Raw genomic sequence first — 19,692 nt, forward strand, 5'->3', positions numbered from 1 at the left:
TTGAGGGCTATCTGCCTAAGGGAAGGGATGCATTCGTGGAGGACTTTCTAAGGGAAACTGGCTCGTATACATGTTACATAAAACCATGAAAATGCCCATGCAACCAGCCCGTGTGCTGGGAGTCAATTTGGACCAAACTGCCAGTGTTCAGCAACTTCACCAGTCAGTTGCTGGTAGGCCTTTCAGACAGAAAAGAGTAAAAGTATCTATTTTAATGATAACACTCTATAGAATGAAAACAAATTGTTACACTAAAAATTAGCAAGTATATCAGCACTTATTCATTGTAGAATTTATTCTAAAATCATATATGTAGTTATTTTCACTTTGGTTGCCACTGTCACTGATTTGTCGCTTTTTTCATATACAATGTCATCTTGACTTCTATATAGGGCATTGCGGTACTTTTCTGTTTCGCCGGCGCAAATCTTGCCAAACAAACTTCGTTGCATATGGTATACACATAAAAAATGTTAACAAATGTTAGTTCTAAGAATTTTTTATTTTTAAGGCATAAACATTTTAATTTGGTTTAAAATTTTGTAAAAAGCCAATAAATAAAGACAATAAATTTGGAAAAAGACATTAATTTAAGAATTTGCTATGCTTTCATGGTTATATATCCTGATTCACTGGTTCATATCATGTGACCCCAAGTGATCTCATCTCACATAAACTACGCTACAAAAATCTAATTCTCTCAGTAATTAACTACATTTATTTCAAGTTAAAGATTAATTAAGAATACAAGTTTAAATGTGAGACTTATTTAAATTCATACGAATAGCTTACTCAGAAATTACATAAAACCGCAGTGAATTCTCATTAGAATTGATGAATTTAACCCTTAATTTTACCTTTTCTATATTTTTGCCTTAGGGTGAGTAGTGTGATTGCATCTTAATTGACTTAATTATCGCGAATGGTCTTAGTACATAAAATTTAACTATCTTGTAAACATTCTATGTAATTGTATGCCAGTATTGAAAGAAACAATCAATCTGATAAGAAAAAGCTGTGACTTGTTTTGAAAATGAAGCATAAAAGGTTACCAGCAAAGATATTCCGTTTGGCATCAGTTGTACCATTATTGGCGACTTTATCATTTGCCCTGGCAAAACAGAAAAGTATCTGCATTGCTAATTCCGCACTTTTTAAAAGTATGATAGTCTCGCTATTAATTTTTTGTCACGCCTTTTTCAACAACTCGCAAACCCTAGAAACTGATATCCGTTTCTTACCATCAGTATGACATGATGAGTTGGTGCCTCTGTCTATATTATCCATTTTTTATGCATAAATCCTTTGAATGAATTATTGACTGAAACATCCAGAGACTCTAGTTGAGAAGTTAATCAACGAGGGATAGCAGAAAGATGCATCAGTTCAGCTCAGTAGCAAAGATTAGTAGTTCTGTATTTTTGCTGACTCTGATATTTGGGCCTTAAATTGATCGTACACTTATAAAGACGATTTCTTCAGAATTCCACCTGGATGCATGTATCAGACCTTCTATAACCACAGCATCGTACCCTCTTTTTCCATCCATCCTTTGGAATGAACATTAGTCTAAATTCCATGTAGAATTTTACATTTAGGCAGCATTTTTCATTTAACATTTAACAAAAGAAGGATTTTTAAACCATCAACATAACATGTGAGAACAGCAATACAGTGCATATTCTCACTACCATAAGTCTTTATCATTATCATCGTAGCACCTTTAATATCCACTGTTCTGTTGGAAATCTAAAGCTAATCTTTTATCTCAAATTCCACAAATACATCACAAACATGATGTGTTTGTGGAATTCTATTATTCTTTCATAGTCAAGTGGCAGATTTTGTACTATTGTAGTTTTGTACGCATTGTAATATCTTGTTATTTAATAAATTTATTTATTATTTAATTAAATTATTGTTGATGTGGCAACACCATATTATTATTATGTAACCGTTGCTCAGCAACGTGAGAAATTGTTTTAAAAATGAGGATTCTGAAGTTTTTGCCACTAAAAAATTACTTCAAATTATCTATCTCTGTGAACTAGAAATAAAATTTATGTTCTACTAAGAAGATTGCCTGTTTTGTTAATTACTGCAAAATACATTACAGCATGAATAGACCGGTTTTATTCATGAATCTTTTGCACCATGACAATGTCCCAAAAAAATCGGAATAGACATATCTAGAGCTAATTTTCTTACTTCAGTTAAAATCATTTTTGTTGTAATAGTAATCCCATTCTTCTGCAATTTATTATCCAATTCTTAACATGTTCTTCAAATTTCGGCCATTTAGGAAAAAAACTGAACATAAAGTAATTTTACTCCTATATGCATTCACTAAATCCATCTTCTCCTTCCTCTTTTCTCATATCGTCTTCTCACTTGGAGGTGGGTGGAAACGCTTTTCAGCTACTTTGAAGTGAAGTTCAAAATTTCAAGTTTAAATGCAGTATTGTATGACAGTCATCTCTCTTTAGATCCCATGAGAGTACTCTAGTTTTAACTTTTTATGCAAGTTATTCTGCATAAAAAAGATATAAACATTAAAGAGAAAGAATGGCTTTACGCACTGAACGATACTCTCATACTACTTAAATCTGACCGTTTGTAGAGCCAATGAGCCTATCACTAAGATGCTTTCATTTCGAGCTAGAAGAAACTGAACAATCAGAAGACGCTTTTATTCTAAAATGCCAAACACGATGTAAAAACGCAAATGTGAGCTGTGTAGACATGGCATCTACCAAGAATTTTTGCTTGCATTTAAAAAGTTATAATAAAGAAAGGATATTACTCTTTTCAAATGTAAATTGGACCAAAATAAGAGACAGCGCAGAAAGACGGAAAAATTCTTAGATGGCTCTTTGAAAGTGAAATTGCTTCAGCACCACTTACATGATTGATTACTGTGGCTTGCAATACATCTTGTTCAGAGCCAGATTTAGACTTGATAAAGCCCTAAGCTATTTGAAATATGGGACCCTTTATAAGTCTGTTATAATGTATTTTAATACTATTTATACTATATTTTAATTTTTTTTTGGGGGGGAGCCCAAGAAAGTAGGGGCCCTAAGCTATAGCTTGTGTAGCTTATACGTAAATCTGGCTCTGATCTTGTTATTCATTTAGTAGGATTTCGAGAGAAAAATAGTACTATTTATTTTTATAAATTTATATTTAATATGCACATTACTAAACCACAATGTTTTATAATTTTATCTGTTTTATAAAAATGATGCATCTGAAAGCAGTTTTGCATTGCCTCTATATAAGTATTACGAAAGTTATTTTTAAGCTGTGTTCAGTGTCATGGCTGACAGGCTAACATGTAAGAACAAACTAAATTGCATTATGTTATATTGTGTGTGTGTGTGTATATATATATATATATATAAATTTTAACAAACATGTATATATGTAAAAAAACAAATTTAAAGTTAAAATAATTAAAAAAAGTGCAAACATATAAAAGATTTAATTTTCGAACTAATCTACAATATCATTTAAATTCAGAAAGCATAAGTAAATCAAGTGCAAAACCAAACCATGAAAATAAATTCACCAATTTAGCAAATTAAAATTAATCTAAAATTTTTTTAAAAAAATGCATAAGTGAATGATTGTTTGGAGGCAACTTCCCCTTGATAAGTCTGTCTCCTGCCTGCTCAACAATCATTCACTTATGCATTTAAAAAAAAAAAAAAAAAAAAAATTAGATTAATTTTAATTTGCTAAATTGGTGAATTTATTTTCATGGTTTGGTTTTGCACTTGATTTACTTATGCTTTCTGAATTTAAATGGTATTGTAGATTAGTTCGAAAATTAAATCTTTTATATGTTTGCACTTTTTTTAATTATTTTAACTTTAAATTTGCTTTTTTACGTATATACATGTTTGTTAAAATTTAAATTTCATTCCTTGCAGCAATGGTGCAAAGAATTAATTAAATTTGTATTTAAATTCAATGTATTCTTTTGAAACAATATATATATATATATTATTTATTTGGAAATGTTTTTAGAAACTACTGTCAAGGAAATATTAAAATTCTGTTGCTTTTTACTGGCTCAAAAGTGTTATTATTGACATTCACAATAAAGGCAATCATTTTCTATGGCTGATGCATTAAAAATATTTAATTGTATTTTCCCTGGAGACTGAGATTGCACTGTGAAGATGAAGTTAATAAATATCCTCAGCCCATAAGACATGGGCTGATTTTAGGACACATTTTGGAGGAGGGTGGAAGGGCGTCTTATAGGCCAAGAAATATGAAGAATTCTAGATGGAATAAAAATAATTTTCAGTGATAATAATTTCTAAATAATTTTCATCTATTTAAATTCAATTAATTCTAAGTATAATTTTCAGTTATAATAATTTCTTTGTATAGAATAAAAATAATTTTCAGTGATTGCATATACATATATTTATCTATGTATATCTATATGGGTTTTTATCTTCATGAGATTTTTTTATATGGACAATCATGACTATGATTTTTTTAATGCATCTTCTGTGGGTTTTTTTATGTGGTCATCATTTTTATTACTTAATAATCAACCAGATTTACTTAAACTGTACAAAATTTACCATGTGTTCTTGAAAATAAGAACTTGTTGAATATCTTGCGTTAGGATAAATTTTAAGACATAAAATTATATGTGAATATCTGATGAAAATTCATTTGATTCTAATTAGAATAAAAGATTAAGCTGCTTAATTAAATACCATATTTTACCATTGTTTTAGGTAAAAAATAAAGTAAAGTCGGTGATATGTTGTTGTCTATTTGTTTTCATACATACTGGGTAACCAGTACAGTGCATGCAGGCCTGAACTGAAATCGTTCAATTACATATAGCTGTTATAATTAATAGTAGTCGTGCACTTTATGTATACCATATTACCTGTGTAGTTTATTTAGAATTTAAACAGCATAATTGCACTACTTAGTATGGTAATTAAATTCCCACCTCTCATTTTGCAGTTTCATTTATCAAATTATTCGATTATACGACCCAAATTCAGAACCAAAAATATAACAAAAAGAGGGGGAGATCTTTTATTTGAGCGAATATGGCATGTAAATTTTTAAGATTTTTGTAAAATAACAAATGCATTACTATAATTTTAAAAGTAATGTTATAATAGCTTTTGTCATTTAAATTACAACAATGTATCTTAAAATATAATTTTTATAAAATGGTGGTAAATTTTTTATCTTTCATTCAACAGTAGAGTGTGAATGATAGAATGAATGTGTATGAATAATTCAATACTCTGTGATTTTCTGTGTAATTTATGTGATTGAATCAATAAATCAGATATAAAACTTTAAGGCAAAATTAATTTTGCATCACTCAATGAAATAATAAATATTAAAAAACCGATGGGTAAAGGAAACTGCAAAATTGAATTCTTTACTAATACCTAATTGTACAGAAAACAAAATTAACTGTTAACTTAAATCTGTTAACTTAAAATTAACTGTGTTCTGTATATCTCTGTGTATATTTGATATTCAACAATGCAGTTGAATTTAGTTATGCTGAGCACTAGCTGTGCAACAGGTAATGAACAAATGCCAGACATATCTGGTATTAGAAACATCTTTGTTAAATTTTGTTAAAATTTGTTAAAATATTTTGTTAAATTCATTTAATGTAAATCTTTATAAAAAATATTATTTAGTTGTGTCATAAATTGTATCAAATAGGTATATTATTAAAAATTTAAAATAAGAATAAAAATATTGAGAACTATGTGTATCAGATCGCAAAGTTTGTTACACATGATTGATATGCAGTGTATATTTGTAATATGAAAAATGAATTAAAAATCATTTCTTGGAAGATTAACATATTTGCTAATTGGCAGTTTTCAATCAAAATATGCATGGTTAGTGATCTTTCCCTGTAAGACTGACACTGTTAGAATTGGCAATTTGCCAGTCAGCTTGCTTGACTAATGGTAGTGTAATATAATGTTATTTAAATGAAACACAAATTTGAAAGCCTAACTGTAAACATTTCTAGTATCAAATTGTTCTGCAGTTATCATTAAGAATTATTAAAATATTATCCTTGTATTATTACTTTTGTAAATAATATTTTGAGAAATATCTTTTTTACAGGTCACTGTTGTACATATCAGTGCTACTTGTAAAAATGCAGCTGATGATAAACTGAAACAATGCATGAGACGTTTTGTAGATATTCATGGATCTCCATCAACATTGCTTCTTATATCAGGTATTAATTTTTTATTTTATAAGATCAACTCAAGATAATGTAGAGTTTTCTACTGAAATGATTTGAATTAGGTATATAATTTCCTACCATAAGTATCTTTCTTTAATTCATTCTAAAATCATGCATTAATTTTCCACATTTTTAAGAAAAAGGAAGTCGGTGTTAAAAATAAATTTTACATATTAATACATGTTGAACTTTTATGATCTATAATTTATGAAGTCAAGATATAAAAGCTGAGTTAATTTCCATTGTGTTGCTTACATTTATTGTCATTTTGAAGCTGCGAAAGGTAATCTGGAAATATTAGCAGATGTATAATACACTATTTTGCAAAAAAATAGAAGCACCATGAAGGAAGTGGCTGTTTTTGACGAAATTAAATATGTGTATAGCTCATACACAGATAATAAAATGATTAAAAAAGTCAAGGTCATAGTACCTGTTCATGGCTCACAATCACCCACTGAGTATTCAGATTAGTAGTTGGTCAAACCATCCCTGGCAGCAATGCATACTTGAATTTGTCAAGGCAAGGAGTGACAGAGGATCGTAATGTCATCCTGCGACACATTCTGTGAGGCATTCATCAAGTGTCGCTCCAGATCTGTGATATTTTGTGGTGCTCGAATCTGGCGGCCTACCATGCCCCAGATATGCTCTGAAAGGTCTGGTGACCTTGCTGGCCAAGAAAGAGTATCAACCACACAAAGACAGTCCAGAGATTTGCGAACGGTATTTGGCCTGCCATTATCTTGTTGAAAAATGGCCCCAGGATGACGTGCCATGAAGGGTAATGCAACCAGCCGCAGGATAGTATCACAATATTGTTGAGCTGTGAAAGATGTACTCAGGATGATTAAAAACCATCACACACTACACCCCACACCATCACACACTACATTGTGTGTCCATAGTATGGAACTAGCCTATCATAATGAGCGACTTTAATCTTAGAATTTGATGACTTATAGATCCAAACTATTACATTGTTCAGCCTGTTTAAGGACTATGTAAGGACCATTCCAAAGTGACTGTAATTTAAGAAAGAATCATTTCCATTTAATCAGATTTCGCAACCACATCTTGTTTCCTTTGTTGGATTGATGTCCTGTAGCTCTCATTGGGTCATCAGCTTCTCCATCGCCAAGCTGACTTCCTCTCATGCTCAATTGTGCATCACTTCAAACTGGTCCTGGAGATCTTGTATGTATTCCTCTGGCAATGAAGGTGCATCCAGAGAGTGACCAAACAAGAGATCACAAGGCAGACTGAGGTAACGATCGAAGAGCATCTGGGATGGGGAATATTGAGTAGTTTCATGGACAGTACTGCGATAAGCCAGTAAGAACTGGCATAACTTCTTGTTCCAGTCTTGTTAGTTTCTGGAATCCACCACCGAGAGGTTATTAAGGATGGTACGATTAATCCTTTCCACCATGCCATCTGAGTGGAGTTGTAAAGGTGTCACTTGGGTTTTATCAATGCCGATTAGCTTGCAGAGTTCTTTAATTACAAATGATGCAAGATTTCTTCCTTAATAGCCAAAACTGTTGTCAGCTTGGCAATGTCTCATGAAATTACCGAGATACCCATTTACTCAATGTTAAATGGATTTTACCCTGTATTCTTACTTTTCCGGCGTATCTCATTAAGATTTTCCATGTTACGTTATACAAAAGAAATACAATCATTTTACCTATAATTCCACTAAAATTGCCTATCTAAGTACAGAATTCGTAACAATATGTATGGAGTGAATCATGATCTTATATATCTTCAAACTAAAGTATACAAACCAGTTTGAGTTCAGAATTGTTTTAAATTTGGGTTCTTTGAAGTTTTAGATACAAAATGCTGTTTATGCTCAGTGCAGCAAGGGTTAAAGCAAGAGAATTGCTTTTATATTCAAAATAAAGAATAAATAAGGAGGCTTTGCAAGAAGAAATTATCGTTGAATGGCTGTGTTCAGATGAGCCAACACCAGCACATGAAATGACCGATGATGAAATCATTGGCTCTGTTTTGAATGTGCCACAGTGAGAAAATGATTCCGACACTGACCCAGATAGTGAAATTGATAGGAGTGAGAAAATATCTTTTAAAGAGGGTTTGAAGCATGGTTAAAAATAACTATAATTTTCAGAACAACAGAACTGTGTCACAGAGCAAAAGGTTATGACTCTGTGTAATTTAGGTTGAGGGAAACTTACTCTGGAGCATCCTAAAGCTCTATCTGAAAAATGTTTGAAACATGTAAAACAAAATTAAACATTTAATGCTTTATTAATATCCGTTATTTTTATATGTCTTTATTGTATACTTTTAAATATCTCTGTAATTGCTAATATAAAGAAATAATATAATGTAATAAATAAATAAATATATATATATATATATAAAATAACATAATAATGTGCATACATATCTATTTAAATGTATCTAACATGCCGTATTTATTTTGCACTTTTAGTCTGAATATTATGATTTATATTTTCTGTCCTGAAATCCAAAAATCTGCACAACCTCTGGTCCCAAGCTTTACAGATTTCTGGACTTCTACCGTATTTGTAATTTTATATTTGCTCTTTGTGGATTTTTGACAGTTTTTCAGCTTAATAAATTCGATTTATTCAAATATCTTCTGTGTTTTCATGCAGAATATGAACATAAGTTAAAAAATAAAGTAGCAAGTGTGTTATAAGTTTTTGTCATTTTTTTTTTTTTTTTTTTTTTTTTTTTTTTGCATGGAGAGCAGAAGCAGCCACAATATTTGAAAGTTACCAGTTCTGGTCAAGTTTTTATATAAATGCAGTGAAGTATCAGTATTAAAATAACTGTATGAAGGAAATGTAGTTGAATTTTGATGTGTAAAAAGGGATAAACACTCTGTATCTAAACTGATTCGCACCAGGAGGAATTCATTGTGAAGATGTATGGTGCTAATGCTATATTGCATAAAAGGTGTGTTTTAGTATATGAGTTAGATAAAGGCTGAATAGATGTAATAAATGAACAATGATCTAATAGCCATTATAAATGACAGTGTTTATTTTGTTGAAGTTCTGATTAAATTTGGCTATGTTCAAAATTACGAAGCTCGGCGTGAAATGAGTTAAAAGAGATGATGTTCAATATATAAACAGTCCTTAATTGCATTCATTGGCAGTTTATTCAGCCTTGAAAAATTGAACAGAATCAAATCATTATAACAACCAAAGAATAATTGAAGAGGAATTTAATTGTCTACTCAACTAAGTCTAAAACTAAGCTAAAGTCTTAAAGAGGATGGGCAGTGATGAGTCGGGAAGGAAAAAGGTATGACAGATATTTAACGTATGTTCATCAATAAGCAAAGGAACTTCCATTTTTGCTAAGAGTCTGAACATTTCGATGGGTAGTATGTACACTATTGTTCACTGGCAAGTGGGTTATGGGAAAATGTGCTCATGCGAGATATTTTAGAAGATGCATGTCATGGAAACACTCATAATCACCCCTTTCTAAGAACTTCAGAACAGATCCATCCATAAAGAAAATTGCAATAGCAGTTTTTTAACACCATCAGGGCATGCTGCTGTTTATTTTCTCCAGTATGACAGAATCTGACTGCATACAGCTGTCATTACGCATGATTTGTTACAGTGCTTCCACAGAGAGGCACTGGATAATCCTCTCTGGAATACAAATGTAGCTCTGACTGATTTTCATCTCTTGGGTTTTGAAGAAGCACTTAGGTTATACAGGATTTACAACCAATATGGATGTTTGTCAAGTCATCATGATATGGCTTTGGGGTGTTGACACTGATTTCTGTGTAGATGCTTTGAGATGTTGCATAGTTATGTTTAATAGTATTTTATTATTGGGAATCTACCTGTTTAATAAAGTTTGTCTTTGAGAGGAAGGCCTTTTTGAATTGCCTCCTTACTTCTGTTAATCAGACTGATCACTTATCTTGCTATCCACATGAACAGTTTTTCTTTGATCACTTTATATTTCGATTTTTTTAAATTTCTTCTACTTTACCATTGTTTCAACATAAATAACATTACATTTAGAAACAAACTCATTTAAAGTAGGGACTACTAATTTGAACTTATGTACAATTTGAATTTGAGTTAAATGGGGATTTTTGTTCACATTTTTTTTAATTAAAATTTTTTGTTGAAATATTTTTTAAAAAAAAATTAGTGCTTTTTGGTAACATTTCAGAAATAATTCTTAAGAGGAAAATAAAATGTTTAGTGAATGAGAGAAAATGCTTTACAAATATATTTCTTCTACAGTCTTAGAGATGTGCTCTCAAATTTTTCTGAAATGGATGATATCATCTTTAAGATAGAAAGGGTGGATTTCGTAGTCTGCTTTTTTGTATTTTTGTAATAGTCTTTTTTTTTTTTTTTTTTTACTTTTCATTTTATTATTTGTAAAATATCTGATGTGGACATTACTTCACTTCCTTCTACGGACTATTAAATTGTACACTTTTTTGGGTTGCACTTCATTTAAACTTATTTCTATGAATTTCATTAGAGATGTATTTCTAATTCAGCAAATTCTGTTCTCGGTTCGAGGCAAGGCAGAAATACATAAAGACTGAATCTTCATTAAAAATTTTAAAATACAGCAAAACCTAAAACACAAATGAAAATGTTTAAAATCAAACAGTAAAAAATAAATAAGTAAAATTACAATTAAAGTTAGTTTCTATGCAAAAACAAGCAGTTCAGCCTACAGGTGGGAATTGGGCATGTAGTCATGTAACATGGACTGAAAAATCAATAAAGGTCTGTTCTGTGCACTGTTGAGCCCTGATTTGGTTTACAGAGTGAATTTGGAAATTTTTACATGTAGAGAAAAACTAACACTTGATATCTTCTGTCTAACATATGAAGAAAGCAACGTTCTTGTATGGAGAGGAGCATCTTTAGGTGGGAGTGCAGACCTGTTTGTGTTTTTACAATGAACTCTCAATGTTCAAATGTAAAAAGACGACATACTTGATCATACTGTTTGCCTGTAACATGCCACAATTGGTGATACCGTCATTTTGCAAACAGATAATACCCTCTCACTTACTGCTCTGCTCATGCTCCCATTTCTTGAAGAAAAAACTATACTTCAAATGGAAAGGCTAACTCTATTTACCAACCTTAATACCACTAAGTATGTGTGGGATGCTGTTGGGAGATACGTAGCTCCCCTCCAACCCCTTCCCATACACTAGATGGCGTTAGAACTGTTATATGTGATCAGTGGGCACAGCTACTTATGCAAATCATTTATAACATCATAAACAGCATGAGACTTCACTGCCAGGTCTGTATTGCTCTTAGGTGGGATCATAATCATTATTAAGAAGTTTTTTTTTGTATTTAATTTGTTTGCCCGAATTTAAGAAGCTTTATGTTCTTAATGATATCATAAAATGTAAATATTCTGTATAGCATTTTCTTGTATTTTTAGGTTTCAGGACGTGTAATAAATGATTTCACGAAGTTTCATCCACTTTGCTTGCATATTTTTTAAATTATCACCAATTTTCTATTTGTAGCTTAACTTTTGGAGAGCAGTATATGTAAATAATTTTAGTGAAATTATATGTGAAATTATAGTATCTTTTGTATAAATGTAAGATGAAATGCTTGAAAATATGAAGCTCTACCAGAAAAATAAAGTAAATGACAGTCTCGTTAAATTTGCATAATATCGCCAAGCCTGTGATGGTTTTGGCAACTAATTTTTGTCAAAAAATTTAGCGGGAACTTGGTGACATTTTGGTCCTAGTCCCTGCGTAACTATAATTGATATTGTAATTTATCCCTATATGTAATTCTAACCATATAGGCATTTATATGTAACTTTAACCATATATGCCTTCCAGAAATGGAGAGTACTAGAGATTTCTTGGCAGCCGGAGGAAGCATCAGGGACATTGGAGAGAGCATCGGCTCTCAACTTAGTGACTTTGGAGTACTGAAATCTCTATGAGAGCTTTGCATTATTTTGTGTTTAGTGTTCTTGGTAATTTGAAATGCAGCTACTGATTGTGCTCTGAGATACTGAGCAAAGCTGTACTAGTCCTTTTGTGGAAATTTCCAGAATGTGTTTCTTTTGGAAAAATAAATTTCATTAAGCTATCATCAAGTCAGTCTGCATTCAATCCATTACGTACCATTACACATGTAATAATTTGTGCTGTCATAAGTGGAAACTAATGCAGTGGACCAGAGCAATGGAGAAACAACTAAGGCATATGGTAACAGCCTTTGCTGCATTCCAAGAAAGAAATGGAAGGGTCCATTAAGTCCATCAAAGAAGATATGAATGTGGGCCAAGTTATCTATTAAGGAAGAGATGAAAGCTGGCCAAGATAATATAGAAAAGATTGAAGCAGGTGAGGAGAGGGAAAAAAAAAAGAAAGATTACTTCCATAATGGAAAACAAATTGCTGTTGAACAACAAATCAGAAAAGTAGTTTCTGCTGTCTAGCAACAAATAAATGGCAGAGTTTCTGCTGCTTTCATCAAGGAAACTGACAGCCTGAAGAAATCTGTATTGACAGCTGGACAATATTGGGACACCTTGAAATTCATACCCATATCTTTCCAACCTTGTGTAGAGTTATCCATACTTGATGAAAAGAGATATTGGCAAGTGCCCAAGACTCAGTTTTGTATAGTGGTGGACACAAATGAATGTGGTTCCAAAGCTGAAGCCTGCCTTCTCGCCTCTTCTCTGACAGTGGTTCAGATTGCCAAAAAACCAGAGGCTATATACCGAAACTCTATCCAGCGCACTTTGGCGAGAGGTGTTTAAAGGATAAGAGCAAGCTTCGATTAAATTCGTAGCAGAAACCCATTTGAACACTCTAGGAGCTAACCATAGACGTTGAAGTGCTTGCCATGAAATTCGAGGCAAGCCAGCAAGCAACCTGTAGAGACCACCATCCAGTCAAAGCTGCTCATGTGTAAGAGCCAGTGGATCAACTGACTGCTCATGTAGATGATTTTACCAAGCAAGTCAATGCCTTGATATGGAATAAGAGTGACAGCAAAGTGAGCCTAACTGATGGAACAGTGGAGATGAAGGACACATACAAAAAAACTGCTGAACAACCCAAAGCATGGGAGGTAAGACCACTCCCAGCAAAGAACAGGGAAACTAATTAGTGGCCATCTCGCAAGGTGAAGGTTACAACTTCAGAAAGCTTCAAGTGAAGATATACAAGAAATATAAGGTTTCAGGGTCAAGTTGTAGCATTTAGGTAAATGAGTATATCATTAAATTGGCAAGATTGTGCCACGCCCGAGATGGTTTTGATAATTATTTTTTGTCTCAGAAAGTCTCCCAACTTGGTGACATTTTGGTCTGGTTCTTGTATAACTGTAACTGGTACTGTAATTGATCTCTGTATGTTTCTGTAACCATATCCAGCTCATATATGTCTTCCAATAATTTTGATAAATGGATGCTTCTGAAGATTTCTCGGCATCGATGAGAAAACTGTTTAAGACTGAAGAGAGCATCAATTCTGAAATTGTTAGTTCAGAGTTGACTTTGGAGTATTAGCTATGCCTTTTAAATGCACTGTCCATTGCATCATGTTTAATGTTCTGAATAATTTGACGTGAAAAAAATTGGTATGTTATTTCCGAAAAAGTTCAATTTCTTGTCAAAATACCTATATTAGAACAATAATTTATTTACTAAAGATATTGATGAGTTGATTATATTATCTCCTAAGTTTAATTATAGTAGGATTATCTTAAAAGAGTGAATCCATACTAGTAAGTTATATTGTGAAAGATGTTTTGAAGTAACTTGAAAGTAAAATGTTAAAAATGTTTTAACGGGGACTGGAATTAAATCATGAATAACAAAATTTCAATGTAAAAGGAATAAATTAAAGGCAAGAATTAAATGCATGTAATCATTGTAATTGATCGGAAATTAATTGACTTTTCAAGGGGAACAAACCAACTCCCGTTCAATGAACAATAATTAATAAATAAATACGAAGGTGTTTTGTCTTTACTCGAGCAATAAGGCTAAGCCAAACCGGCAATTCAAGTCAGGCCAAATATTTCCGTGAATAGAAGGGATTATGAGCCAATGCTGTTATTCAAAGAACTTATTCCTATTAAGCATTTTAGCCAATTCAATTTTGAGTGAAAAAGCAATTTCTGCAGTAAATTTCTATAAAGCTCGAGTAACCGTCCCCTGACACCCTCGTGTTTATGCATTTGAGTTCAATATTATTTGTAAAAATTAAACATTGGAAATTGTCATTATGAAATAGAATTCAAAGTAGTTGATATAAACATTAGAAAATTACAAAATATAAGATAAATAATGCAAACTTTGCAAAAACAAATCAAAATTAATATAAAAATAAAAAATATAATAAGAAAAGTGAATGTACATGAAGATATAAGTGCCAGAAAAAGTATTAATTAACTTACGTTCTTTCTAGTGGGGAGTGGGCAAAGTGTTCTTCGCGTCTGACTCAGAAGTGTAGTGTTTCCAAAAAATTCTTAGCGGCAGCGGGGGCATTGAATAATATCAGTCGGTAAGACTTGGGTGAAGTAATTTATGGTAGTGGGTGGGACTTGGAATTCTTGAGGGATGTTTTCTGTGGTGTTCTTATTTGAGTGAAACCTTCTGTTAAAATTATTTTGAAAATACTAGTGAATGGAAATTAATTAATTTCTGGCTAATTGTCGTGTCGAAACGATTGCTATACGGTACAAAGTCCGTAATCCGGATTTGTTGGGACTTCGGCGATTCCGGATTATAGATCATCAATTTAAATCAGGTAAGATGGCATACAGAAATTGTACAATTAAAAATATGAAACCGTAATTTATGAAATAAAGAGCAATTATGATCTAAAGGGTATTAAAATTTACAAAAACAAAACAACAAAAACAACAACAACAAAAAAAAAAAAAAAAAACTTACTATTTATTTTTTTACTTTATTAAACATTTCTTTCAATGTAAGTTGTTTAAGTTGCTTCATTTTTTGTGCTAATACTTTCTCTTTAATTCTATAAACAGACATAATTTCTTGTTCAGTTACAAAGTTCCACTTATCGGAAAGAAGTGGTATTTTCTGGATTTAGAACCATATTACTGATTTTTCCGTCTGTTAATTGATTGATGATTGGGCCATTGTAGTCGCAATGAAAACCTTCTGTTATATCATCTTCATTTATTACTGCTTCTCCACATTTCTTTATAAAATGCAATAACTGGAAAATTTCACCTTTAGTTTACGATGTCCGAAAATCTTCAAATTCGCAGTTATCATCTTCATCATCCTCACCATGAAATATGGTAGCTGGCCATAAATTATGCTAAGGATTTTTTAACGTATCTGGAGACACATCCTCCCAATGTGCATGCGTAAAACATACAAAAAAAAGTTTGTGACTTTGAGGTCTGGATTATAGATCATCCCGGATAATGGACGTCCGGATTACGGACTTTGTACTGTATATAAATCGACTCAGTAGAACGTTATAGAAGTGTTATTATTATTTTTTTTTTTTTGGCGCAGGGTACCTGTAATACAAATGTATATGCATAACATATCACACGTTTTTTGAAAACCCAGAGACAGCCTTCTATTTCATTGTGTTGCCTTGTTTTCTTGGCTCCATATTGCATAAATGCCACGAATGACGTAGTTTCAGCTGGTAAGTTGTCATCTTGCTGTTCAGCACAGAGCAGTGCCATTTTGATCATATTCAAGCCAATCAGAACTTTCATTGTGCATGGTTAGCCTCATCAGACAGCTTAAATTGTTCATCATGTATTAAGTCATTCATATTTTCATTTATTAGTTCCTGTGTAACTTGTAGGTGTTTTAAGGTAGCCATTAATTCTTCATCATCTGCTTCTTGAGTCTGCGTCATTGTCATTCAGCAAAATATTTTTCCAGTTTTTCAGAATGATATATATTTTAACAGTATTCCATGATTCACCCTGCCAGTGAATCACATCTTTCAGATTAATCTGTTTTAAGCTTTCAACAACCGTTTTGTTATTTATTCATCTAATAATAAACATTTTAGGAGCCTGTGCCAGTAGTTTCATTTTAAGTTTTCTGAAATACCTCTATCCAAAGGCTAAATCCAGGGTGTAACATTAAGGGGGGTGAAAAATAGCCCAGGTCTCGCCACTAATCAGCTGACCTCATAAGGATGACAGGGAGCAATGTCCAGAATTAAGACCACCTTATGGGGCAAATTATTTTATTAGAAAGTAGCTTAAAAAGTGACACAAACTTTTCATGACTTGAATATTCTTGAAATCCATCCAACCCCTTTTTGGTTTGTTTACTTTACAGTAAGATTTTTAATATTCACATTTTTAAATGCCTCTTTTTTTTTTTTTTTTTTTCCTTCTTCTATATCAGTAAGATTTTAAGAATGTTACTGCCAGATTTGTTTGCAGACATTATCCAAATTTGTCTGTAGCCAGGAGCTAAAAATTCTTGTTTTGATGCTATTGTGTTTCTTGGCAACATTTCAGAATTCAAACCATTTTATCACTGCTATAAATCTGCTTTGGGCACATTTCTTGAATGATATTTTCCAATTTGTTAATGAAGGAAATCACTGCACCTGAGTTAGCCGACAGAATATCCTCTGAAATGTTTAATTGCCACATGCTGTCCCCTTTTTTTTTCCATTGATCAAGCTAGCCTGTGCAGGCAGTGAATTCCTGTTCACCATCTTTTGCTTTGCTGAGAAAAGTCCAAATCTTATATCAGACCAGATAGTGGACTTGTTCTGTCTCATTTGTTGAGACCATACAAACAATGCTTCTGATGTCTGTTCATAATTACTATCTTCTTTTTTATTTTTTATGGCATTATGATCTCTAATCATGTGTGCATGCTGAGTCACTCATTTTTCAGTTTCCTTCCTTTTCCAGATACCAGCTGTCACTTTGCCAACACCTGGACCACTAGTCACCTTTTTAATCATTTCATCATGATCTAGCCTGTTAATAGCATCAAGCTTTTTTTCTAACAATAAAACCAGACATTTTTTCCTATCAATCTTCATTCAACAAATAGTCGCTAGAACACGAGAAAAGTGGAGGTCCAGAATTACTCATGCTGCTCAGTTGTTGCGTAACTAATTGCAGACTCTGGGTCCATTGCGAAAACAAAATTTTTTGCTCATTGCCCACAAGAAATGAAGCTGACATGGTAGTGATGGATTCTTATCTTTATGGTTTGAATTATTGGTAAACCAAAGTCTATGGATTGTTTATCTTTAGAGGGAGGGGGGCTATTTTAATGATTTTTTTAAATTGCATAGGGCTTGAATAATGCAGAACCTTGTTAATCAAAACTGAGATAATCAAGGTTCTGCTGTATATATTGTGGTCATAGTCATAAAATGAAATTTAGCAACTGTCCTATTAAGTCATTCTGGAAATGAATGTAACTAATAAAATTGTTTTTGTTTCACTATTTCGTGTTAATTTATCAGTTGATTTAATATTTAAAATTAAGGTTAAATAGTTCTATTTGAAAAAATTGATATTATTATAAAATATAATAAATTTAATGTTGAGAAATATTAAAATATTTTTTATACATCACTGAAATCATTTTAAGTTCAGATGATCAGTCTTACTTTGGAGGCATTATTTCTAAGAAGCTCAGTAAATTTTGAATTGTTGAAATCTAAAATTTCTTTAATTATGAATATCATTGCAGATGATGTAAATTTTGCTTCGGATTTGTCTGATTTTCGTCATCGTCACAACATTAGAATCATTTTGGTACATAGAGGTCATGCTCATCAATCACTTCTTGCTTGTGCTCATGAACATTATGATTTCTTCAGCATCACTCTTAACTTGCCATCAAGAAGTCCTGTAAAGGTAATATAAGAATTTTTACAAAGCATATCTGAATAGAGAATAGACTATATTATATAAAATTACATCAGTCTCACAGTCCTGTTTGAGAACTGAGAATTAAAGAGTTCATGACTGATCTCTTCAGTAAAAATATGTATCTTACTCTAAATACTTCAGAGTGATTTCTCCCCCATTAATTATTAATTTATATAAGTATATTCCATTTTAGGATAAAACACATAATCATGTGTACAGTAGAAAGCTAATTCTCTAATAGGATTTTTTAGTTTTAATTAATTTTGAGAGTAAAGTGTTCAATAGTTGTCTATCATTATCATGTAGGTTTTATAGAAATGTCTGTAAAGAGATTTTATATGTGACTTGTATTAGTCTTCATTCACATGGAGCATTTTATTAAATGTAAAATAAAATGCATGATCCTTTATAAAGGAATCCTTTATAATTCTTTATAAGGGTTTTTCAGGGATATTTTATGTAAATAATTTTTATAATAAACAGTTTTTATTTAGTTACTGATTACAAAGTAAATTTTTAATTCTCATGTGTAAAACATTAAAGCTTTTATATTTAATTTTTTACTGTTCATATTTTTCAGTCATCTGACAACCGTCCAATTGAATTGGAAGTGACAGATTTGCCATCACATAAAAGAGGAAGACAAATCAAAAACCTTCTTCGAAAATTATCAGATAATTGTGGAGGGAAAGTAGTTAGTGTAAATGGAACTACAGCTATTATTCGATTTGCTAATCCAGAAGCTGCTGAAAGGTGAGTTGATCATATCTGTTTCTATTAAGCCTTAATATTAATTATTTTGTATTTTTCTGGAAATACTACTCCATGTGTTAAAATAGTTAATATCAATTTTAATCATACAACAAGAAATCAAAACTGGCATTCCTTTTTGATTGCATACATGTTTTTGTTTTTTTACATAAATGTTTCTCTGCTACTCTAAAAAGTATGAAAACCTTTGTTTTTATGTTTGGTTGCCCCTCTTGCTGTTTAGTTTCCCATTCCTGTTTGCTGTGACTTTGAAAATATTCTGCACAGATGAGAATGTCAGGTTATTATTATTAATATATTCTGCACAGTTGAGAATGTCAGGTTATTATTATTAATAATGCTGCTTTCTGATTATCTGAACCCTAACATTTGCAACATTTCAATTGGTGTAAACATTTGTTTGGCTAGCTTTTTGGATTATAGACACTGCTGTCCTCTTACAGTGTCAATCGCTTATACCTGTTGCTATTACTGAAAATGATTTCATTGGAGTCGACTACATTATTAATGCTACTCTCTGATTATCTGCATCCTAGCATTGGCAACTTTTAAATTGGTGTGAACAATTGTTTGGCTATCTTTGTGGTTCATGGGTACTGCTGTCTGCTTACAGTGACATTCAATTATATTTACTATCACTGAAAGTGATTTCATTGGAGTTAACTGCGTTACTGTGACACTGTTCTGTTCATAAACAATAATAAAATAAAGCATTTTATGAGAAAAATT

General features: G+C 31.8%; 1 protein-coding gene across 9 annotated transcripts in view; it reads left to right on the top strand.

Moving 5' to 3' along the window:
- The window catches only part of Marf1 (meiosis regulator and mRNA stability factor 1-like protein), a 244,066-nt gene that overhangs the window by 47,470 nt on the left and 176,904 nt on the right, over window positions 1-19,692 (top strand). For all 9 annotated transcript variants that reach the window (XM_085819030.1, XM_085819032.1, XM_085819027.1 and 6 more), the window contains 3 exons: window positions 6,148-6,265; window positions 18,011-18,177; window positions 18,773-18,945. In XM_085819030.1, coding sequence (XP_085675156.1) covers window positions 6,148-6,265; window positions 18,011-18,177; window positions 18,773-18,945 — 458 coding nt within the window. The remainder of the gene's footprint in view (window positions 1-6,147; window positions 6,266-18,010; window positions 18,178-18,772; window positions 18,946-19,692) is intronic.

The sequence above is a fragment of the Stegodyphus dumicola genome, chromosome 6 (assembly GCF_044657685.1).
Source record: "Stegodyphus dumicola isolate Sdum_Otavi_A_Nest chromosome 6, ASM4465768v1".
NCBI classification, from domain to species: Eukaryota; Metazoa; Arthropoda; class Arachnida; order Araneae; family Eresidae; genus Stegodyphus; species Stegodyphus dumicola.